Raw genomic sequence first — 17,421 nt, 5'->3', positions numbered from 1 at the left:
GCAGAGGGAGCTAAAAGGAGAGGAAGTCATGTGCTATTTCCAGCTCCGTCGCTCCTGTCAGGGCCGTGTGAAAAAGTTAGTTAAGAGGATCCGGATTAAGAGCGGGAGACGAATGGTCCTGAAAGGACAGAATCACACGGAGGGGCTTCAGTTAACAGAACCAGGAGACTGGACGGGCCTGAACAGAGCTGAGGAGAAGTATTCATCCCCTTACAGAGCCGCCGCTCCTGCTCTCAGTCACACTCACATGTTTTCAGTCATCAGATGTTAGGATCAGACAGAGTTAAAGACAGAAAGCTGTTTTCTGCTGACGGTGACACTCCTCCAGCATCAACAACCTGCTTAGGGTCAACATGGAGGCCAGACTTTAACTAGGCCTTTTTGGATTCATCCAGGAGTCCATTTGGATCAATGTCCTGCTGCAGAACCAACGTCAGATTGAGCTTAAAGGCAGGAGCTGAGTGTCAGAACTTCTCCTTCATGATGTTCTGCCACAGAGCAGAGTTCATGGTTCCATCAGGTATAACCCGGTCCTGACCAGCCCAGACCATCATACTACCACTAGGCCTGAGGTTCTGGTTCTGAAAAGCTGTAACGGAACCAACGCCTTCCACAAAGTCCACTTTGGTCTCCTCAGTCCATCAGATATTTCCCCAGAAGTCTTAAGGAACATCAAGATGTATTCTGGTGAATATAAGACGGGCTTTTTTGTTCTTTTGGGTCAGCAGTGGTTCTGGTTTTAAAACTCTCCCATGGAAGCAATTTTTGCGCCGTCTCTCTTGTTTTATTGTTGAATCATGACCTCTGACCTCAACTGAGGCCTGCAAAGCTTTAGATGTTCTTCTGGGACCTTCTGGATGAGCTTTTTGAATAATTCTTGTGGGTCGGTCTCTCCTGGGAAGGTTCTTCACGGTTCATGTTCTCTCCATGTGTGGATCAGGGTTTTTCTGGAGTCCCAAAACCTGGAAAAAGGTTTGTAACCCTTTCCAGGTTAGGGTTTCTCACCTGTTCTTCGATCTTTTTAGATCAGGACAGGTGTGGCTTTCTGAGATATCTGTTGCCTAAATCGTGCTGTCAGACAGGTTCTACTTCATGTCTTGATTCTACGGGTCCAGCAGTAATCAGGCCAGGGTCCGGCTGATACAACAAACGTTTTTAATCACAGATTATTCATAATTAAACAAGAGGTAGCAATTACAAGTCCAAACAGCATCTTCCAATAACTCAGATTATTTTTATCTGATTTTAAAAATCGATGATCTCAACCCTTAAGAAGAGTAAAAAACAAGAAACCTGTAAGAGGGTAAATTATATTTTAGGCTACTGCAGGTCACTCTGTAAAAATATTTTAAAATGAGTTATGTTATAATTAACTAAATAGTGACGAGAGTTTATGTCAGATTTGCAGCAAAACAAGAAATGATGTTAAAAAAAGTTTACATAAATCCAAGATTTTGAACAATCTGCTGTAGTTTCATGAAAACATGAGCGTAAAATTTAAACTTACCATATTTCTGACTTGTGTTTGTGTTTATTTATCAACATTTTATGCTTTTCCATATTTATCTTAAATGACTTTCTTTGGACATAAAGGCTTAAATTAGTTGGACCTTCTTCAATATTCAAGGAAATTTGCACATTTTGTTGATAAACAAACTGTTAACATTTAGGCATTATATTATATTATATTATATTATATTATATTATATTATATTATATTATATTATATTATATTATATTATATTATATTATACCAAACTTAACTGCTTCTACCTCTTTTGTTAGTTAAACTGATATATGCTTGTATAATTTATGGCAGCATGACAATGTTTTAACACTTATTGGTCTCCCTGCAGACTCTTCTTCTTCTTTGTGACGCACAGGGAGTGTGACGGAGTGGTGAACCCTTTAAAAAAAATGTTTTCTGTTCATCAAGGTACAATTTTTGAAACAAAGATAGAAAGAAACTCCCAAATGTAAATATTTTTCACGATTAAACTACTGAAGTGTGTTTCATTCGGCATCAGAGCCAGATTTCTACAATCTTTTGTTATGCGTTCTTTGATGTAATCTGGTCCATTTAGCTTGTTGTCATCAGTCTTTATAACCCAATAAGGAACATATGAACTATTTAGATTAAAACAGGCACATTGGAGGCAGTGGTGGGCGTGTGGATGACATGAACAGAAAGGAGCGGCTCCATCAACAAGCTGCACCAGAGCTTGAGTGAAGAGACAATCTCATCAGGCAGTAACCAAAGCACCCGACAGGCAGTTAAAACACTGAGTGTGGGTCAGCTTAGACAGAGGACGCCTCATGGAGGGAGGGGGTCACTTTGTGGGTTTTTGCTACATGCAGGATGTGGGATGAACTCTTTACAACACGGCGCTGGATGCCTGGATGTGCATGAGCCAACATCGGCCCACAGGCAGGATAACAACTGGCTGTAACCTCTAAAGTTGCTCCAGCACAGCCTTAGCTCTGGGCGAAGCGAAAATGTTCCTTTGTAAAAAAAAAAAAAAAAAAAAAAAGAACGTTAATGGATTTGCTGATTACTTAATGTTGCTTTAAATTAGCCTATCAGAGGCATTCAAAGCCATGACATCATCAAACTGACTTTCCCAAAGTAATCCGAGTGTATGTAAACTTCTGAATCTGGAGAGAGCGATTAATAGATATACTATAGTTGATTCTAATGATTCTAACTGACCTGAAAAAGAAACGTTTAGTCTGATTTAATGTCAGACTGTGAGGGAAATAAGTTTCTGCGTCTTTGTAGACAGGGTATGTAAACTTTATGTATGTCAAAGGTACGTAAAGTTTGCATACCCTGTAGTAAACATGTAGTATGAAGTAGGTGTGGCTTCATTGTGACTTTTCATTTTAAGCAAAACATAAGTTTGCTTACAGATTTCTGATGTACAGTGGGCTGCAAAAGTATTCATACCCTTTGAACTTTTCCACATATTGTCAGATTCCAACCATTTTATTGGAATCTTATGCGAAAGAATAACACAAAGTGGTATAAAGTTGTGAAGTGGAAAGAAAATGATACATGATTTCTTTTTAAACAAATAAACTGAAAAGGCCATTGTGCAAAAGTAGCCTGAGCCAATACCGTGTGCAACCATGTTGTGCTGCAATTACAGCTGTGTGTCTTTTAGGGTACGTCTCTAGCAGCGTTGCACGTCTAATGACTGAAGTTTTTGCCCATTCTTTGCTTTTGTAATGTGACAATACGTGGAAAGGTATTCTTTTACAAGCCAGTGTATGTTAGTTAACATTTATCTGAAACTACGGACATCAAATGAAAACAAACTGGCTTGTTGCTGGGGAATATTTTACCCTCATATTGTACAGCTCAACATTCTCAGTATTTAGTTTTGTAATCTGAAAGTCTTCCTCGCTGAAACCCACGGGCGAGTGGTTTTCACCTCTGCCCTGGTCCCTTCCTCTAATCGCCCCTGTGGGAGGGGACCTGCATGTTGCCCCGCCAGGTTAAACTGGAGGAGAGGACGCTCTCCTGGTGATGGACTGGGGCAGAGGGGCCTCTGAGATTAGCGGTGGCGGCCGGAAAGCGGCCAGAGACAGAGACAGAGACAGACGCTCCGTTCTGATGCCGACATTGTTCTACAGCTTTACGGCTCTTATCTGCAGAGCACAGGCAGCGATGAGGTGGGCAGCGGTGGTTATGGTGGCAGGTGGAGGGTGGTCTGCACATATGTGAGCAAAGCAACGTGTTTTCCTGAAATAAAGGTGCTTAATCACAGAAACAGGCCCACTGTAACCCCCTGCTTACGTGAAGCCAAGCTATAATTTCAGAGACGCTTTAATGTACCTGGAGGTCCTCCATGCTGTTTCCCTGTTCTCCTCCTGAGTAGGCGCGGCTGAAAGATACAGGCCCATTTGGTTGTCCTTTCATCTCCCAGTATCTTACCAACTCTAACCATAAGGGCTTATAACAGATAAAGGAAGTAGCATATGAAAGAGCTGATAAAGGAGTCGACCCAGCAGCTTCTTAAAATAACCCAAGCAAACCAGCAGCAGGAAGTTTAAGCTTGACAAAGCCATTCAAAATGCTAAGATAGGCTTTGCACAAAATGAGAAACCTCTGAGAATCAGGGTTTTTATAACAGTCTGAAGGCTTCACCGTGTCTCACAACGGGAAGCACGAAGACGGACAGTGCACCACGTTTACTGGGCACCAGGCTGCAGCTCTCAAGGTTTTAGCATTTTGAAACAAGCAAGAAGTCACAGACATGTAATGAAACAAGGTTCTGACAGCTCATCCAAAGACACGTAGCAAATCTTGAATACATGAACAAACGTACGACTGCTGAAGCCGACGCACGCAGAGACAACCTAACTACGAGGAGAAACCACAGGGGTAGACGTCAGACAGAGAAGAACGATGTGGCTGGAGACAGACCAGCAGACTCAGGACCATAAAGACGTGAAACCACAGTTACAGCACACAGCAGATATCACAGCGCAGCACATAAAACAAGCACCACAGTTTTTACTTATTACATCTACTTTATGCTTAGTCATAGTCCCCATGCAAACTCCCTTATCAACTTACAGCTCACTTCTAAACACAGAAGGACGCGTTCAGCATTTTTGGGAAGCTTCATCATGTATCTGATGAGAGGAAAAGACTTGTATAATGTTGCACAGCATTGCAAAAAACATTTCGGCAATCATTCTTTAAAATCAGTAGGAAGCTGGTTTCTGCAATGATTTATTTTTCCTTTTAATTAATCTCTTTTTATTTGAGACCCCCCCCCCCCCCCCCCTTTAAAGTGGGGTTGTGTGGGATAAGTATAAACAATCAGTATTTTACCAGCAACAGAGAGCAGTCAGACTGAGGTTATGGAAACAGCCAGTACTGAATTTAAGTTGGTGAATTAAATGATGATAATTCTGTTACATGTTATGAGAGAGTTCAGCAAGGTGGTGGCACTTTCGCAGTCATGTCACCTGAGGTACCTGTTAGCTCAACTCCAAGTAGCTTTTAGCCTGCCTCCAAACCGCAGCTGGGTTCTCTTTAAGTAGTGGTTTGTTGTACATGATTTTCTGTTAGCTTATCTCCAACTAGGTGTTTGTTAACTTCAGTATGATTTGCATTTATTGACAACAGTTAGCTTGTCTCAAAGTAGGTGTTAGCTTCACTATAAGAAGCAGTTACCTTCATTTGAAGTGTTAGCTCATCTTTAATTAGCTGTTAGCTTCTCTAAAAAGTAGCCGTTACCTTCATCACGAGTAGCTGTTAGCGTTAGCTTCACTATGAGTAGTAGTTACTTTTGAATTTTTTAGCTGTTAGCTTGTCTCTAATTAACTGTTAGCTTCAGTATGAGTAGCAGTAACCTTTATTTCAACTAGCTGTTAGCTTGCCTCCAATTTGCAGCTAGCTTCTCTTTGAGTAGTGATTAGTTTGACATGAGTAGCTGTTAGCTTATCTCTAATTAGCTGTTACCTTCATCACAAGTAGCGGTTAGCTGTTAGGTTGGGTCTGAGGGGGTGTTATTTTAGTATTTAGATGCTATTAGCTTGTCTTTGAGTAGCTGCTAGCTTGAGACTGACTAGCTTTAGCATTATTCTGAACAGCTGTCTGTTTACCTCTTTGCCAGAATAAGCTTTACTTCAGGCAGCTGTGCAACTATTAGCATGATTAGCAGTAGCTGGCAAAATTGACACTTATTAGCTTTTAGCTCCCATGAGAGGTTCTCAGATTCTTCAGACTGAGATCCCTCTGATTACTGTCTGCTTCAGGCAGATTGATCAACAGCCTATTTTGGCCTACTTTCTCATGATATTACACTCATTGACAATAAACACATTACACTGAGATGAGTATTCCCAAAAAGGCTGAACTGTTTCTATAGTGCAAACCTTTTCATGCTAATCCAAATCTATTAACTTTATGTTGCTCTGGCACATCTCCATTTAAGGATTGCACCTTAAGACAGTAACAATCAAACAAAGTCACATTGTTGGCAAGCAGACCTTTAAAACCTTAAGGACTTAACACCACGCCTACCAGTTTTTTTTCTCTTCTGCTTCACTGCCACAAACTACTGCTTGTCACAGCAGGGTGTTAACACTCACTCAGCTCCCATTTGTGTCAATCAGACATGTTTGAATCATTGATGAGGGACTTAATTGGATTGACAGGCCAGGGATTCGAGCACACACCACGCACATAGAGTGAGAACTGAGTTATCCGTATGATCCAGATAATGCAGCCTGACATCATGTCAAACTGTGAATATAATTGGCCTGGAGGTCATGTGCACCCTGAGGGGATAAAGTCTGAGTGGAGTTTGTGGCAAACACTTAATGACTCTCATGCATCTGAGCTTAAAGTTTGGTGAAAGTGTGCTCTTACCTGGGGGAGATGTCGCATCCCTGCTGCATGAAGGCGCCCAGGGAGAACCAGAGAGAGTTGAAGATACCAAACTCATTGGGGGGCTGGTCGCTTGGCGGACCGTCGGTGCCCTCCTCGGGCTCCTCGGTGTGCCATTCGTACGGGCTGAAGCGGCTGACCAGGAAGAGCACCACGCTCACGCCGATATAGGCAAACACGATGCACATCCAGATCTCATAGGCCAACGGGTCCAGGAAGGAGAACACGCCCGGCTTAGATTTTTGGGGCTTCTTGATCATGATGGAGATACCGAGTGACATGAAGGGTTTGGAGAAGTCGATCACCTCCTCCCGGACCAGTGTGATAGTCAAAGGGGCCACAGCGATTTCCGCTTTCTGAGGACATTAAGAGGAGGACGAGGAATCAGATTAGTCTTTATGTCAAGATTAACTAAAGACAGTAGGAGTTAGGAAATACATTTCAAAATACTCTGTCAGATGGTCAAGGGCTTAGCTGCAACTCTGAGAATCAGCAGGAGGGATAAAATGATATGTCAGAGAAATATGCTTAAAGCACAGGACAGCAGAAAAAAGGGATTGTGTCACCTCTTTGCTCTGCAGCTGTGGAAAAGAGCAGACTAGGTCGCTGAAAATCCACAAACCAGATTACAGCTAGTGCCTCGGCAACTTTGTCTGCTCACAGGGCTGGCCCGCACGCAGAATTTAGACTTTCATTACGGCCGTCTGACTCGGACGAAACAGAACCGAAAGGAACGGAGACGAAAGAGATTAAACCTCTTACACCCTCAGCAGAATGCAGTAAGATGACAGAATTTAGTGTTGGCTAAAATACCCGGTGGGTTAACCGAGGCGCGGGGCAGTTATTTCGTGGCAGCGCGAGTCTATTCAGGGAAGAAATTACATTTTTACTCTTGTTCCGTCCTCTGGTTTAAAGTAAAATATTCAACATGTTCACTAGAAAAACCCTTGCGGCAGATTTTTCTCCCCTTATTCAAAGTTAAGAGTTTTAGAGTAAGATATAGTGCTATGAAAAAAAAGTATTTACACGGGTGAAGACGACAAGCAGCTTTTGATTGATGGTTTCGTTTTCTGATGAAATAAGAATCTATCCAAACACAACTGGTCAATGAGATTTTAGTCTGGACTTTGATTAGACCATTCCAAAATCTTCCTTTTGTTTTTGCCTTTAGATTGTTGTTCTGCTGCAGAACCCACATAAGCTTCTGTGAGTAGTTGATGCATTTTAAGTCATTTTGGTAGTTCTCCTCTGTTCCATGTTGTCCCCATATATGGATGTTTGTTCTCACTGTGTTTGACTTAGAAATGTTAATTTTTGTCATTCCAATGCAATTTGTCTTCTGCACTTAACCCATCCCTCAGGGAGCAGTGGGTCTAGCTCAGGGACCCAACGTGGCAGTCTGCAGGGATAGAACCGGGTACTTGCAACCTTCTCAGAGTGAAAGCGCGCTGCTCTAACCACTAGGCTGTAACCCTTTCCACACTTATCAGTTCTTGAATTTCTGTAGATTGTGGCATGATGTGTTGCTTTTTTTAGATGTTTTAGCCCATTTTATGCTGTCAGACAGGTTCTATTCAGTAAAGGAAAGTGTTTTATTTGTCATTATACATACAAGGTACATACAATGAAATTACATAGAGGGATGGAGGGTTAGCCTGAGGTGCTGCCACTAATGGCCGACCTTACCAGCATGTCTTTAGTGGTAGGGGAAACCGGAGCGCCCGGAGGAAACCTACGCAGACATGGGGAGAACATGCAAAACTCCACACAGAAAGGCCCCCGAGCCTGGGCCTTTAACCCGGGACCTTCAGGTAACCACTGCGCCACCGCTGTGCACAGAGTTTAAACTGAACTCCTGGCAAAAAATGCTTAATCCGGATTAGGGTACCAATAGTACCTACATGTGGCCGGTTTTAGAAAAATTCGGCATCCACAGTTGGTTGTTTGTCTTCTGAACTAATTTGTATGAAAGTAATCGATCCCAACACGTAATGATGTCTGAGACTGACTGTCCTCCTGCTCGTGGTTCTTGTTAAAGAGACGGAAACTGAAGGGATGCACTTCTTGCTGCTCCTGTGCACAGTGAGGGCTCTGCACTGCTCCATCAGTCCTGACACATCCCAAACTGTGACCGAGCTCCCACTCTCTGCAGCGCGCTCCGCCGTGAGTCACCGCAGAGCAAAGGAGGTGCAGGCGAGAGGAACAGAGAACAAAGGAAACAAAAAACAAAAGCTCCATGTTGGCTCAATTCCTCAAGAAAATAAAACTGATTTCTGTCCTGCTGCTTGTTTAAAATATAAATCAGTGCATATAAATATGCACTGATTATGAATTAAATAGTCACATGTAGGCATTTAATCTTATTTTTATTTACTTCTGGAAAAAAAGGGATTTAATTGAACTTAATAAGCTCATGGACTTTCTATGTCTTAGCTCTCAGTCCAGTCCTTGGTGGATTTACTGGTTTGTTTTAGGTCATCGTCAGGTTGAGGGTTCCAGTTCTGGTTCAGGTTTAATTTTTTCTTGGATTCTGTGATGTTAAGATGGGCAGGTCCTACTGCAGCTTCCCCAAACCATGACACCTCTGACCCCCTGCTTCACAGTTGGTATGAGGTTTGTTTCCCTGAATGCAGTGTTTGGTTTATGGCAATGATGATTAACTATTAATTGTAGCACTTTGGAATGTTATTGTAAATGGAAAGTGCATTATAAATAAAACCTATTATTATTATTATTATTATTATTATTATTATTATTATTATTATTATTATTATTATTAGTATTATTAGTATTATTATTATTATTATTAATGTACCATCTGTTCTAGTGTCCAAATTAGTCAATTTTAGAACCATCTGTCCAAAGAATGTTATTCGGAGGTTCTGGTCTTTGTTTACGTTCTTTCTGGCTAACTTCCATCTGACTCTTCATGTTTTTTAGGTAGCAAATCTTTTCTTCCTCCCATTAAGTTGTCTTGTTCTGATTGGACAGACATGAACTTTATATCAACATGAGCAACAATGTTCTGCAGATCTCAGGATGACGTTTGGGTTTCTGGAGACTTCTTTTAGCGTCTAGCGTTCTGCTCCCAGCATGAACCTGCTTGGTCTGACAGACCTGAGCACGTTGGTCGATGTTCTGATTGTCCTCCTCTTATAGACTACTTTCTGTACAAAGGCTGATTTTAAAGGGACAGTGTAAAACTAATTTGGCGTTTAATCAGCAAAAATCAAGTATTGCTTTTATATTTACAAAGTCTAACAACCTTGTATCAAAAATTAAAGCATTCTCATAGCTTAGAATTAGTAGTTTATAAACACAGTGTTATACAGGCGACATGTTGCGTCACCATTTTTAATTACAGCAGCAGAAAGAGAAAGTAACCAGGAAAAGTAAAGTAATAATAACCGGGAGGAAATGAGAGGCTATATCAGCAGAGCTATTATTACCAGGTGGAGATAATTCATGTGGAAGCTGGGATTTAAAACAGAAGCAGTGGTTTTCTGCTGAACAGGTAAGTTAATTCAACAGTGAAGTTTATTTTGGTGTTATGTTAGAAACAGGGCAGCGGGGTCCAGAAACTACTCTGTCCTCCTAGCAGACACTGCTAGTTTGTTTGTTTCCCTCTCAGGGAGGATGTGTGTAGGTGGAGGGATATTTCATCCGGTTCAGTGAGCAGGTCTCTTTATACCTCATGTTCATGGTCGCTTATATTAGACCCCAAATAAGTGGCTGCACGTTCAGAAATGAGTCCAAGGAAACACGACTCACAGAATTTACAAGCAACTTTAGAAAAGAACAAGCAGACTTGACTACAGAGACAAAAACCATTTCACACGATGACCGTAGCTATTAGCTATTAGCAGCAGCTTGGTACCAGATACATGGAGGACATGTTGACACTGTCACATTTATGACTCTCCACAGGTTCTGTAGTTGTTATCACGATCTTAACTGGGGTTTAAACTCCTATGAGTCCCTCACAGATTCTCCTGAAGACTTCAGATCTTTGGGTCTCGTCACTCCCCCTTCAGCAGGCTGGAGCACCAAACTAAACATCTGCAGTTTAAACAGGACAAACCTTCCTCCAGATAACGAGTAATGATGTAATGTGATCCAGCTGTGTCTCATTTGAAAATTTTAAATCGGAATAAATAGCTGGGTGTCCTAACTTCCTCCACACTGGCGATTGCATTTTTTTTTTACATTTTGCTTTATAAATATTTTTTCTGTTTAAATTGTTTGTCATATTGCTTACGTCATTCAGTATTTTTGAAATTGCCACTAAATCAGGAAACCCAACAGGGCCTCTAAGAAACTCATATTTTCCCCCCCCCCTTCTAGCTGTATAAACAGGAGAAGAACTAATTTTATTGATTGATTACACCAACCATCAGATTTTCTTCCCATCTGCTTACCTGATTAAAGTCGCTCCTGTTTAACACAAGATCCAAGCAGTAACACCTGAACTAAAATCCCTTCATTATCTCACATCCCGGCATCTTTTCTGATCGACAGCAAGGTCGACAGCAGAAACGCGCCTCAGCACCAGATCAAATGCCACCTCTTTAACAAGCTTCAACAGGCGGCACACCTCCGCTTCTCCTCTTTAACCCTGTCAAAAGCTGCACTACAGCTCTGCATACATTTCACCCCCCCTCCACCTGCTTTGATAACTCCTCACTGCTCACAATTTAATCTCAGATGGGCTGAAATATCTGAAACAAACACATGATTCCACGGCGTCCTTTTGTCCGGACAGGAAGTGGCTATCAATTCAGCAAATTAATGACAAATATGGTGACTCTTTTAGTTCTGGACCAGAATAAAGCATTTTGAGCGACATGCTGCAGACCTATGATGTTCTGGAGATGGGTCAGTGGTGTGACCTGTGAAGGTGGATCAGCCACAGCGTTCATGCAGCCTAGAATTTACCCTGATTAGACGTTTGGTTTAAACAGGTTGGATGAAGCACGGATGGTTGATGAATGCTGAAGCTCCAACAGACAGTAACCTTGGGTGATCATTCAGACCCTGAACTATTATGGACTCGATTAATTTCATCACAGACATGGACTCAAGCCCTGAACTTAAATATAAAGACTTAAAAAACAATAGTTATCAGTATCTGTAAAACGTTATAGAAACTCTACAGATTAGAGATCATCGAAACAAAGATTTCCTGCTGCTCAGAAAATGTGACGACAAAGTCTCTGATGTACCTTGTCAGTTCCATCCATCCATCCATCCATCCATCCATCCATCCATCCATCCATCCATCCATCCATCTACTCGCCCGTACGGTTGAGGCTAAATTCAGCTTCTTTATATCCAGGATCCTCTTCCTTTCAGTACTTCAACACCATTGTTGGCTGATAAATTGGGAGCTTTTAGCTTCTAGCCAGCAGCGCTCCTATTGCAGGTGCGAATCGGCAGAATTGACAAAGTCTCCTGAGGTAAAATCCGATTGCCTCTGATTTAAGCAACAGACCAGAACAATGCCCCAGTCCATTTATGGATCTCCATCCATGTATACGCACTAGTGAACAAGATTACAGATTTCTTCTGTTTTTGCTTTTTTTAAAATCTCGATTAATGTTGCACATCATCAAACTTTGAAGATCAAATAAAGATAACCTGAGAAAATACAAACAAACAAAAAACAGCTTTTAAATGAGGATTTCATTTATTTTGGGAATAAAGCTCCAAACCAACCTGGTCCTCTGCGCAGATGTATTCATCCCCTCCCCCCTTATTAAAATATTAACTGTAATTAACAATATTTTCTGTTAGATTTCACCACCCAAATCCAGGCCTGAATGGTGCAGGATCTGTGGAGTCAAGAAATCACACAGGTAGAACCTGGATGACGATGTGAAGTGGGCGTATCGAAACCGATCTAATGAAAATAACCTAACTCATGAGAAACATCATCAACATCTATAAGTCTGGAAATATGTCATGAAGCCCTTTCTAAGCTTTGGGACTCAACAGAACCACAGTGAGAACCATTATCCACAAACGGAGAACCTACCTAAGAGAGGCTAAACGACTCAACCAGGAGGTCCCAGAACAACATCTAAATCTCTGCAGGCCTTGAAAGCAGTTCAGGGTGGAACAATCAAATATCAGGTTTTTCCCAGGGGCGTGCAGGTTGGTTTAAAAACTGCTTTTTATGTTCATTTAGCTCAGGGGTCAGCAACCTTTACAACCACAGAGCCATTTCTGTCCTCAGTCCGGTTACACACATTTTGTTTAGAGCCACAAAAGTCTCCCATCTCTTTGAAACAAGAGCTTGTTTTTGCAGTATATTAAAGGAAATGTGTTTACTTTTTTTGTACTAAAGATCAACAGTTATCATTTAACCAACAGTATTTTTATGTTTAGGTTTAATGCATTTTCTTCAATTGGACATTTGATTTTTATAGCAAATGTCATCAACATGATGAAAAAGCAGGTAATTTGCAACCTATTGACAAAAATGTGCTTCATTTATCTATAGTAAAATATTCTATACACCATTAGTTCCTTTCTTTCTGGAAATGTTATGCATATATTGCAGAACTAAATGCATCCTAAAGCTAGCAATTTCAAATTACTTTTACATTTAGAAACATTGACCAATTGACCATTCTACCCCCTGGAAGTCTGGAAAACACCTGCTTGACCTGAAACATTTTCTCTGCTCTGTATCTCTTTGTAGGCACCTATTCTAGTTGTTCTCAAGCCGTTGGGTCAAAAACACCTGCAGGTGTCACCTGAACAGCTTTTCATGGAGTCCTGCAGAAACAGCCGGTCAACATAAACCAGCTGTGTTGAAGCAGCGAAACATCTAAAGAAGCCGTCACACAGACTGAGAAGCACAGCTCCGCTCCACACTCTCCACAGCAGGACAGAAACTAGGTAAGAAAGCAGAGAACAGTCACACCTACCCCGTACACCAGCTCCCCGACCATGCCGTTCCAGATCTTCGTCTCTGGGTCCCTGGCGCCGTACTTTCCATCTGGGACGATGGAGATCTTGTACTTGATCCCGATGTGTTTGGCGATCTCGGAGGCCAGGTCCACGCAGTAACCCTCGTACTGGTCGTTGCCCTCGTACATCTCCCAGTTCTTCTTTAGCATCACATAGGGACCCTCCTACATGACCAGTGAAACCAAACTGTCAGAAAGACCGACGGCGAGCACAGGGTTTGAACTGACACAGCGGCAGTCTCAGAAAATGCTGTTCCACCAAGGTGAAGGGTCTTTTTCATCTATTCTAGTGGAGCTATTACGCAATGATGTGGACAGCTCCCTGCCATTCCACAAACAGACTGAAGGTGGCAGCAACAAATCCAAGAAACATCCATTTCTGGCAGAAAAAAACTGCCAAAATATTCAAATATGTTGGATTGAATTTCAAAAAGATATTTTTCTAAACATATTTATAATATATATTTATAAATTAGCCAATTAACAGAGTGGATTGGGCTGTAAAACTCAGTACCAAACATTTGAGATAAAACACAAGGCCCGATAAATTGCAAAGTGCCTTGAGATGACATGTTTTAATGAATTGGCGCTATATAAATAAAATTTAATTGAATAAATTGTTTGGTACCACTTTCCAATGAGGCTCTCTTTATAGAGGCTTATACATGGTTTGTAGATATGTTATTAATACATCTGTAAACACTTTATAAGCCATTAATAGCTATTTAGTATGTGTTAGTAAAGGGTATGAAAAAAAGAGACAAAACTGACCAGTTTCTTGCCAAATAGTGAGTCAAAGCTATATTTGGCTAAAATGTTTCAAATTCTATATATTTCATCTGGAGTTGCTATACAAAATAATTCAGTCTAAAGTACAACCTTGTAAGATCAATAAGCCTTTGAAAACATAATTCTGTACCATGTAATTCTACTTTATGTCATGGCGTACACTTTAGAATAAGGCTTCTTTGATAGTTGAGGATGTTTATAATGCAGTGATAAAATAGAGAATTACATGGTACAGAGTTATGCTTTCAAAGGCTTATTAGACTTACAATGTTATACTTTAGACTGAAATATTTAGTATAGTAACTCTAGATGAAATATATATAATTTGAAACGTTATATGGATTTGGCTCACTATCTGGCATTTGGCCTGTTTTGTCTCTTTCTCACCCTTTATTAATGTTTTATAAAGTGTTTACAGATTAAGTTATGTGTCTACAAACCATTTATAGGCCTCTATAAAGGGAGCCTTATTGTAAAGTGGTAACAGTTAATTAAAGTGGTTACATTATGGCGTGAGGGTGTTGGTTGACAAGAAAAATCCAGAAACATTCAGATTAAAGTGAGAATTTAGTCCATGCACAACATTTAAAGATGCATTTTGATAATACACAACATAATTAACAATCACATAAATTCCAGGATATATAACACAGCATTTGACGACGTTTGGATGCTACAAAATTAATCATTTCAATCAGTCACAGCTTCTGGAAAAAGTAGGTTTTTCACATTATTTTCCAGTAACAATCACAAACCTCAGAGTATTTCAAAGTAAAGAGCATTACAAAGGAAAGGGAACAAATGTGAAGCATAATTAATATAACCCATTAGTGGACTGCTCAAGTAATAGATGTCCACCGGTCATCCCACCTGAGCTGTAACCCTAAACCTCTACAACACCTCCAGAGCAACCATGGTCCTCTTGGCTGCTTTTCTGATTAAAGCCCTCCTAATGGGGGGTGTTTAAAGAGGACGCTGATCTGGATGAATACACATCTTCTGATGCCGTCCTATCCACAAAGACAACCAGAACGTTTCCTAACCAGAAACCATGGGTAGACGGCATAGTGCGGTCCCTGCTGAAGGCCGCAGAGACGCAGCATTCAGATCAGGAGACAGACTGGCCTACAGCAGGGTTAGAAGTGAATTGACAAAGGGCATCCAGAAGGCAAAGTACAGATACGAGCAGCTCATAGAGGACCACTTTATCAGCACCAATCAGGACCACTACAGATTATAAGCACAGGACTGGACTTTCCACTAAGCTGCTAATAAACCTTTTACAGAGCTACAATAGAAAGCATTTTATGTCTCAGCGTGACTGTGTTGTAGGAAAGCTGCAGGAGAGGAAGGATTTAGCACTGGTGGTGAGGTCTGCACAGAGGATTGTGGGATGTCGTCAACAAGATGTAGACAGTTTATGCTGCACGAGCCCAGAGACGGGCCAGATGCATCACCACAGATCTCACCCCCCCAGGCCATGCACTGTTTGACCCACTTCCATCAGGAAAACGATTCAGGAACATTGAATCAAAAACTAAAAGACTCAAAAACAGCTTCTTTCCAAATGCTGTAAGGACTATCGCCCCCTGCTGAGAATTAGTAATGTCTGTTACAAACACACTAGTGTTAATGCCTATTTAGACACTCTAGTTTCTCAGGACTGTCTGGCTGGACATCCATCCATACAGTTTGCACAGCTCTGTAAAACAAAGGTTTAAAATTAATTAAATTACTGTTATTATTGCGGGCACGAGTGCCTCATTAATGGAGCGTTTGGGTGATAAATTCATGCAACGGCACAGTAATTTATATTGTACGCAAAAGGACTGCTATCAGACTTTTTGAACTCAGATACAAGTCGTATCAGACCCTAAAGATAATTTGCATTCCTTAAGCTTCAACATCTACTGCCAGAAACAGAATGGCTTCGATTATATTGAGATTGGTTTGAACTCAGTTGGCCTCAATTTGGACTGGAGAACTGTCAGAGAGAGAATCATGTTTCCCTACTTAGGTGACTTCTGCTGGATTCTATTTAGTGGTGATGCAGTAGGTGGGTGGGGTATGAACAGTTATGGGTAAGTTACTTTAAAAATGTAATCCGTTACAGTTACAAGTTACTTTGTTTAAAATGTAATTGTAGTGTAACTTTTTCAATTACTTTTAAAAAGTAATGTAACTAATTACTTTTGATTACTTTTTGATTACTTTAAGGTTTTAATGAGTATTGACCCATGTTCAACATTTAATTTTTGAGAACTGAATGTGAACCTTAAAAAAGCGGAATTGGGAATTGACACTTGTATGACTATTCCTGTATATCCATCAGTAGTTAAAGGACAAGAGTCAGCAAATGCAAATTCTGCCCTGTAAAACAATGACAACACAATTCTTGCTGTATGATCTGAAGCCCCATTTGGAGCTTTTAAACAGGCTTTGAAAAGCTTTGATAATTTGCTGCTGTAATATTATAGTTTTTTTTTTAATAAAAAGCTAGCAGATGCTAGCATAATCAAAAATAACAGAAATACAATTATAGAGCATTCAGTATTGTAAGAAAGCCCACACTGTTTCTGGATAAATACATTATTGTATGAGTTAAGTTCTGTTCTGTTTTCTGCCTTTTTCGTTGTAAAACTGAAATGTCCCATGCTCCTGAATGCACCATTGCTTTGCGACGCTCACGAACGCAACACTGTGAACGCTGAGCTGTGTAGACACGCGTTTGATTCTCCGCCTAAGACAAAGTTTTGCAGTTTCACAACACACGCCGGCTCTCACGGTTTATTGTTGTGTGTGAATAACAAGAGACTGCATGATTGCAAAGCGCCTTGTTGCATCTTTCTCTTTCTTAAAATGAAGCCAAACTTTGGAAACGTCCGCTCGCTTGCTGTTCTTTCAGAAGGCTCCACCAGCACAGGATGGATCATCAGAGTGATAGACACAAGGAGCCGTAGCGGGAAACGGCGATACAGGGCGCGAAGCAATAAAAATATCATTACATATTTCGCAAAGGTTTTTCTTTATATTTAAAAAAAAAATGTAACTAAATTTGTAATTCTTAATATTTTCGGAAGTAACTGTAACTGAATTACATAATTTCTCATTGTAACTGTAACGAATTACAGTTACTCTTGTTTTGTAATTAAATTACGTAACGTCGTTACATGTAATCCGTTACTCCCCAACACTGGGTATGAATGCACAGCAGAGTTTTCAGAAAATGTCTCAGTAAAAAAAATGCTCTAC

General features: G+C 40.7%; 1 protein-coding gene across 3 annotated transcripts in view; it reads right to left on the bottom strand.

The window, feature by feature from the left end:
* Window positions 1–17,421, bottom strand: part of gria4b (glutamate receptor, ionotropic, AMPA 4b) — a 146,424-nt gene that overhangs the window by 25,010 nt on the left and 103,993 nt on the right. For all 3 annotated transcript variants that reach the window (XM_036142709.1, XM_036142707.1, XM_036142706.1), the window contains exons 10-11: window positions 13,339–13,545; window positions 6,389–6,762 (exon numbers count right to left, since the gene is read on the bottom strand). In XM_036142709.1, the coding sequence (XP_035998602.1) occupies window positions 6,389–6,762; window positions 13,339–13,545 (581 nt within the window). The remainder of the gene's footprint in view (window positions 1–6,388; window positions 6,763–13,338; window positions 13,546–17,421) is intronic.

This window comes from Fundulus heteroclitus, chromosome 11 (genome assembly GCF_011125445.2).
Source record: "Fundulus heteroclitus isolate FHET01 chromosome 11, MU-UCD_Fhet_4.1, whole genome shotgun sequence".
Lineage (NCBI taxonomy): Eukaryota > Metazoa > Chordata > Actinopteri > Cyprinodontiformes > Fundulidae > Fundulus > Fundulus heteroclitus.
This window is presented reverse-complemented; position numbering and strand designations above follow the sequence as displayed.